The sequence below is a fragment of the Alosa pseudoharengus genome, unplaced genomic scaffold, assembly GCF_046254945.1.
Source record: "Alosa pseudoharengus isolate Yale_2024_CS ecotype anadromous, Long Island Sound unplaced genomic scaffold, YU_APseudo_1.1 YU_APseudo_1.1_scf_4, whole genome shotgun sequence".
NCBI lineage: Eukaryota > Metazoa > Chordata > Actinopteri > Clupeiformes > Clupeidae > Alosa > Alosa pseudoharengus.
Genome location: NW_027468774.1, coordinates 18,008,601 through 18,016,100, shown reverse-complemented (window position 1 = coordinate 18,016,100; position 7,500 = coordinate 18,008,601). Strand labels below are relative to the sequence as shown.

General features: G+C 45.8%; 1 protein-coding gene across 5 annotated transcripts in view; it reads left to right on the top strand.

The window, feature by feature from the left end:
• Positions 1-7,500, top strand: part of septin9a (septin 9a) — a 74,119-nt gene that overhangs the window by 58,767 nt on the left and 7,852 nt on the right. For all 5 annotated transcript variants that reach the window (XM_076265087.1, XM_076265089.1, XM_076265088.1 and 2 more), the window contains 4 exons: positions 1,872-2,000; positions 2,130-2,211; positions 2,431-2,568; positions 7,006-7,123. In XM_076265087.1, coding sequence (XP_076121202.1) covers positions 1,872-2,000; positions 2,130-2,211; positions 2,431-2,568; positions 7,006-7,123 — 467 coding nt within the window. The remainder of the gene's footprint in view (positions 1-1,871; positions 2,001-2,129; positions 2,212-2,430; positions 2,569-7,005; positions 7,124-7,500) is intronic.

The following is a 7,500-nucleotide window of genomic DNA, read 5'->3' as shown; positions in this document are numbered from 1 at the left end:
TAATGTACATGCATTTGCAGTTTTGTCTGGCTCTTGGCAAAGTTCTGGTCTGGAAGCTCAAATCGGCAGGATTTTCTGCAGATGTGAATAAGCACAGTGTATTAGACCAAGCGAAGGCATCTCAAGAACACATGAAATATACCTCAATATCCCAACACTTTGTAAACTCTATTAAAACATTGAAGGTGGCGGAAATATTGGAGATATAAGTATAAGTATATATACTCTTTTGATCCCGTGAGGGAAATTTGGTCTCTGCATTTATCCCAATCCGTGAATTAGTGAAACACACACAGCACACAGTGAACACACAGTGAGGTGAAGCACACACTAATCCCGGCGCAGTGAGCTGCCTGCATCAACAGCGGCGCTCGGGGAGCAGTGAGGGGTTAGGTGCCTTGCTCAAGGGCACTTCAGCCGTGCCTACTGGTCGGGGTTCAAACCGGCAACCCTCCGGTCACAGGTCCGAAGTGCTAACCAGTAGGCCACGGCTGCCCCCAAATGGAGATGTGCCTCTTCTACTATGCTTTGCATTAGATCACTGCATTATTTAAGGTGTGTGTGTGTGTGTGGGTTTAACTTTTGGACCTGGTATGCATGTGTGTAGAATGTTCAGTATATGTGCGTGTGTGTGTGTGTGTGTGTGTGTGTGTGTGTGTGTGTGTGTGTGTGTGTGTATGTGTGTGTGTGTGTGTGTGTGTGTGTGTGTGTGTGAGTGTGCACAACCATTAAAGTTACTGTAGCTTTAAGTGTTAACAGTGCTGAATGGTTGGCAGCGCTCCAGACGTGGTTTCCAGGAAGCGTTCCCGTATTAATGTGGGAGCGTGTACTAGCGACGCAGTGTGTTGATAGGTCTGTGTTTGAAGAGTGACCAGTGAACGTCCCTTGCATATGCACACACCGTCGGACTAATGCACTGTTTAATGACACATATATCATCAGGACTAAAGCGAGACACACACACACTACACACTGTTACAGGAACTATGTCCTGGAAACATTTGAAATAAAAACACACCACAGCACAGGCTGAAACAAACAAATAATGTAAATAATAATATAAAAAATAATAAACAAATAATCATGTCGCATCACTGAAAATGTGAGAATTACACCTACATACAGTCTTGAACAGAAATCCTCTGGCAATATACAGAGAGCAGTAATGCACATGATGAGTGTGCAGACCAACCTGTGGCTGAAAGACTCAGCGCTGTGGGATCATACTGGAGTGACAGCTGAGTGTTTATCTGTGGAGTGTCACTGTGCAGCTGACACTCTCTCACTCCTCTACATCTCTCTCTCAGTCTTCTTTCTTTCTCCTTCTCTTTCTCTCTCTCTCTCTAACTCCCTCTCTCCTCTTGCATTAGTGTCTGATCTTCTGCTATCGGCCCCTTATCTCCTTTTTATTCGTTTTGTTTCTCCCCACCCCCCTCTCTCCATCTTGATCTCCCTCTTAGCCCAGTCTCCCTCTCACCCAGGCTGCTCCAGGGGGGTTACGTTCGCGCTTCTGCCCCTATAAGGCAGCCCGTGTCTGGGCTGATATATGTGCCCCGAGGTGGGCCGCTGGAATGCTGTTGGAGCTCCGGCCCCCAGAAAAGAGCTCTGAGGCTGGCCGTCTCCACCCGAACCTTCACACCTCCGCCTGAGGGGCTGGATGAGTGAGTGCACGCGGCAACGGTCAGCCCAGTGGGAGGAGCTCCACAGCAGTGTGATAGTGAAGTCACAGACGGGGAGGAGCATCACTCTGTGTGAAGCCAATTGTTTAGTCTGTGGGTTTGAGGGATATTGAAATAGTCGTCATTGGTCAGCCTGTATATGGGGAAGACCCATTCATTGTTTTGTGTGTGTGTGTGTTTGTGTGTGTTTAGGTCAGAGTGGCCTTGGAAAGTCAACGCTGATGAACACACTCTTCAAGTCCAAGGTGAGCCGCAAGTCAGTGATGGGCACTGCCGAGGAGAGAATCCCCAAGACCATTGAGATCAAATCCGTCAGTCACGGTAAGCCGCCCCCAGAGCCAGGAGTACACACTGGCTATGAACATGGAGAACTCAGCCCCTGGCTAACAGGTGTACTAATCAAACACAGAGCTGAGGTGTAATCCTCCCTGTCTCTCTGCCTCCTCACAGACATAGAGGAGAAAGGGGTGAGGATGAAGCTTACAGTCATCGACACGCCAGGCTTTGGGGATCAGATCAACAATGAAAACTGGTGAGTTGTCTGTATGTCTGTCCATCTGTCTGTCCTTGCCCTTTAGTGTCTGTCTGTCTTTCTCTTGTCTTTCTTTTTCTTTCTTTCTTGCTTTCTTTCTTTCTTGCCTGTGTGCTTGTCTGTCTTTCTTTTATTCCACTGTGCACTCATCCCCCCATCTCTCTGTTGTGCCTCTCTCTCTCTCTCTCTCTCTCTCTCTATCTCTCTCTCCCCTGTCAGCTGGCAGCCCATCATGAAGTTTATTAATGACCAGTACGAGCAGTACCTGCAGGAGGAGATCAACATCAACAGGAAGAAGAGGATCCCAGACTCACGCGTGCACTGCTGCATATACTTCATCCCCCCCACAGGACACAGGTGAGCCAGTCAGAATGAATGAACACACACACACACACACACACTAGTACAGGCAGAGACAACACAGACACACACAGGCATTAATGCATATGTGTAAATGTTTAAGCTCACTTGCATATGAGCACACACACACACACACACACACACACACACACACACACACACACACACACACACACACACACACACATTGGAATGCATGCGGGGTGAGAGCTTTGGGGCAGAGGCCAGTCAGACACACATCAGTCAGTCTCTCCACTGAGGCAGTGAGTGTGGAATGTGACAGGAGGGTGCCCGAGACCCTTTCCCAGTGACACACAGTGTGTGTGTGTGTGTGTGTGTCTGTCTGTCTGTCTGAAGGTGTGTGACATAAACACACACACACAAACACATCTTTGTTCCCAGCCCTCAGTTGTGTTTTGTGTCAGTACTTTCTGCTTTAAATGAATACACACACTGTGGTCTATAACTGAAATATCCCCCTCCATTGCCGACATTGAGGCAGGACAGAAATATTTGATCATCACATTTTATCTGCTCAAATATTCATAGAAGTATTCCCCTGTACTGTTCTTTAAAGAACTTGTGTAACTTCACAATCTGTTGAACATTATTCTTTAAGTACAGGCTGTAACATACAGGGCATTTATGTCTGTACATATGAGAGTAGTCTGTTTCAGTTGGACATAAATATGAGTTGGCACAGATGCTTCACTCTCTAATTAATGCCTTGCAACATTTTCCACAAGCCTCTGTAAATGATTAATGCCATGGGGAATGTTTATGATGGCTTCAAGATAACTTCTATTGTATTCATTTGACAGATTTAACTCAAAATGACAGTCTGGTTGAAACATCCCCATCTCTTCCACCAAAACACATGCACATGCTGCAGTGAGCATATGTGGTGGTGGTGGCCCATTGCTTGTAGTCTCTGTGCTGACTTTGAGGCTGTACACTGGCTCTCACTGTCTTTAAAGATGGACATGAGTGACTTTAGAATCGTAAGCCTACTGCGCTAGATACTTCTATACTTCTTCACTAGTCTGCCGCTCTTATCCAAAGCGACTGCTCAGGGTTAAGTGTCTTGTTCAAGGACACAATGGCAGCTGGCACAACTTTTCTGCCTACTTGCATGTTAGCCTAGCACCTTAGCTACTGCACTACCACTGCCACCTATAGATGATGGCGTGGAGTTGCAATCCGTGTGAAGGATGGAGAATACCTTGCCCATGTCTGTTAAGGAGACAGATGAGAGGTAATTGAGGAGGCCTTGGAGTATAGGTGAGGACGAGCTGAAGAAGCGCTCCATATGCTCCGTCCAGACACCGTTTCCTGCACCATTCCTGACTGTGCTCTGTGCCAGGCGTTTTCCATGGCTGGAGAAGTCAAGTCGCTGCTGTTTGTGTAGCACATTTATGAAATATGAGTCGAGCCAAGATACTTTCCAGTTGAGGCAGATGGATTACTGGTACAAGTATGCATGAATGAAAAGGAATAAGGAGTATCAGTTGAAGGCAGAGAAAAACGCATAAGAAAAATAAAAGCACAAATACATATCACATAGTAAACTGAAGTAAAAAAAATACAATGGGAAAAGGCAAGACTGTTTAAAATGTCCCTAGAAGACACAATCGCAGTATCCTTATGTACACAAGCATATATATATGCTTCTATAATAAAAGTGTATATTTTAGTGTATATATATATATATATATATATATATATATATATATAATTAAAGTGTGTCAGTATTCATTTTGTGCTGAAAGACTACGTATAGGGGCCTTATGATCACAGTCACGATCTCAGCAGTGAATAAGCAGCAGTGAGATCAATTTAAAACAAGTTTTATGTCCGCACAGTGATTTTTATGGAGGAAAAATACAAATGAAAGAGATTTGGGCTTCGCCTCCAGCCAAGCGTCATGGGGAATGAGCACAGCACAGCTGGGACTGGGGAGGGTGTGTGGGAGGGTGGCCTGCTCACTCCGAGCACTTACCAATCTTAACTGTATGTGTGTGTGTGTGTGTATGCATGCACAAGTTTAGTGTGTGCGTGCATCTGTGCGTATGCAAATGGAGAGTGGTGTATATTTGTGTTTACATGTAGGTACAGCTGTTGGTGGTTTTGTGTTACCAGACTGCTACTCAGCTGTTGCATCCACTACAGAGAAACAATACACACACAGTCTCACACATGTTCATCCCCTTATTGAAAGGACAGCAGTTCTCTTCAGGCTCTCAGTCAAAACAAAATCAGGGCGTATCCAATTGCTTTTCTGACCCTTGTGAGAGAAGGGTAACCCAAGATATGTCCACATCTTTACAATACTGTCCTCTCATAATCAGCTATCATAGACTCCATAGAGACACACGCCACATCTTCCTCACTCTGGCTCCCTCTCTGTCTCTTAGACACACACACACACACACACACACACAGAGACACAGATGCACATGCCTGACAGATGTGTGTTTCATGTTGATGCAGAGCCTCTGATGCCTGACTCAAGCTCTGTTCAGCAGGGGCAGCTGCTGGGCTTTGAACAGGCTCCACTAATTGGGGCTCAGCTCTGGAGGACGTGAAGCCCAGTGGGCTCACTCACATATATACCCCCCATGCAGCCAGGCTCACGCCAGCTGCAGTAACCAGAGACCGACCAGCGGGGCTTCTCTGGGCCAGCTGCCCCTTATGTCTCAGACACTACCAGACACTGACACACACACACACACACACACACACACACACACACACACACAGGTGACAGGTGTCTTTTTTTTTTATTCCAGTCAAATCAATGCTCAAATTATATGAAGACAAGACTATACTTCATATTAAATACACACACACCAGTGTTTTGCGCGGGTTTGGTCACAAGCGGCCCGAGCTCGCCCGATATTTTTATCAACCCGACCGCAACTCGGACCGCGAATATTAATTAGGTCAAAATTATACCCGACCCGCGATCCGACCCGCTTATTTACAAAATGTGTGCTTTTGGTTATAGCCTACCATGCAGTGTGACAGTAGGCCATTTCTGTAAAACAAACTAATTTATTTGCGAAACTTTATGCAGTAGACTACACATATGCAGGACATGATGTTTGCGCAGGAGAGAAAGAATAAGAGCGCAAGCACGCACGCAACCAGCTAAGGATAAGCTAAACACTAAGACAAGGAAAGACAGAAATGGTGAAGACAGCAAGGTAGGCAAGAAGATACATTACTGGTCAAAACGTTAGCATAAGAAATGGTTGGCTGAATGAAGTACAAAGCTTTACTGAAGCACATACACTGTTTAAAGTCACAGACAACAAACTAAAGTAACTTTTTTGCATGCGCGAAGCGAACCTATATGGCCTATACATATCGGTAGATATGGCTGTGTAGTCTGTGTACCATAACATTTATTCCTGCAGGCGCCTGCTCACGTAGGCTAAAAGTTTAACGTTGTACCTAGTCTAAAATATCTGATCCAGGTCAGTATATAAAGCTATCTATTGCTTTCTTGAGGTCTGGGAATTGCACTTACTCGGTTTGGCTGGGAGGGCTTAGTCTACCAGTGCCGCGTTTGTGACGAGTTACTGTAGGCTATGTTGGTCGTGCCTGTTTTGTGGCTGTCATACTTTTAAATGGCTTTGCAAGAAGTACATAGACCATAACTTGCACTACTGTCATCTTTAAGAACCTTTCCAAATATTTCCCATATATTGCTTTTCCTGGAGGGGTGTCTTTATTATTTTAACTAATCGTGTCTTCAGCTTCTTTACTGTCTCCATCTCTACAGTCTCCACCTACAGTATGTTGGCTAGGCCTATGCTTCAACCAATGATATCTTTGAAAAGCAATGATGAGTTAAATATTGATGCTAGCCTTCTCGTGATGGCCTACTTTAAGTATTTTTAAAATATATATATATATATTTAATTAATTTTAACTGACCCGCCCGCAAATGACCCGAATATCATTAAAATAATGCTATTCGACCGATTAATTTCGCGCAACACTGACACACACACAAACAAATGTTTTTTTTATTTCAGTCAAATCAGAGCTCAAATCATACGCCATAACAAAACCACATAATACACATACACACGCACACAGTTTATTACATTGGTCTGTGTATGATTCTCTATTGTGAGAATGCAACAGATGTGGGTTATTTAAAGCCTAAATGTTGTGAAGACCAAAATGTGGCCAAAATGTGGCCTGGTGTAGTGGCTTTGAAGTGGATGTGTGCCCCCTAGTGGCTGGTCGGTAGCACAGACGACTACTCCGTATAGAGTGCACTGAGGGCGAACAGCAGGATTCTGCTGTGTAGAACATTCCAGAGTGCAAGTCTTGGACGAGGCTGGTTACATGTGGCAAATGTCTTCCGTACTCTGTTTGCTTCCCCAACATTCTCCCTCTCTCTCCCCTCTCCACTTTCAGCCTAAGACCCCTGGACGTGGAGTTCATGAGACGGCTGAGTAAAGTGGTGAACATCGTCCCGGTCATTGCCAAAGCAGACACCCTGACCTTGGAGGAGAGGGACTTCTTCAAGAAGAAGGTGAGCATCTGGACTTTGCCCAACTCTCAATTAAAAAACAAAAAAACAAATCCTCTCTGCTCTGTGTCTTTGGTGGCTGGCTGGTGGGCCTCTCTGCTCTGTATCTTTGGTGGCTGGCTGGTGGGCCTCTCTGCTCTGTATCTTTGGTGGCTGGCTGGTGGGCCTCTCCGCTGAAGCGACCGGGTGTGTGGCACTCAACACAGTGCCGTGTCACGGCACGATCTGGTCCGAGGCAGAGGTGCAGGACGTGACTAACGGATCGCAGATGCCGACGGCACGCCACGCCACAAGGAGGAGGATGAAAGCAGAGGAAGACATGTTCACCATCTGCTTCAGAGGGAGGGTGCCAGGGCCCCTACCAGTTTTGCGTGCCAGCG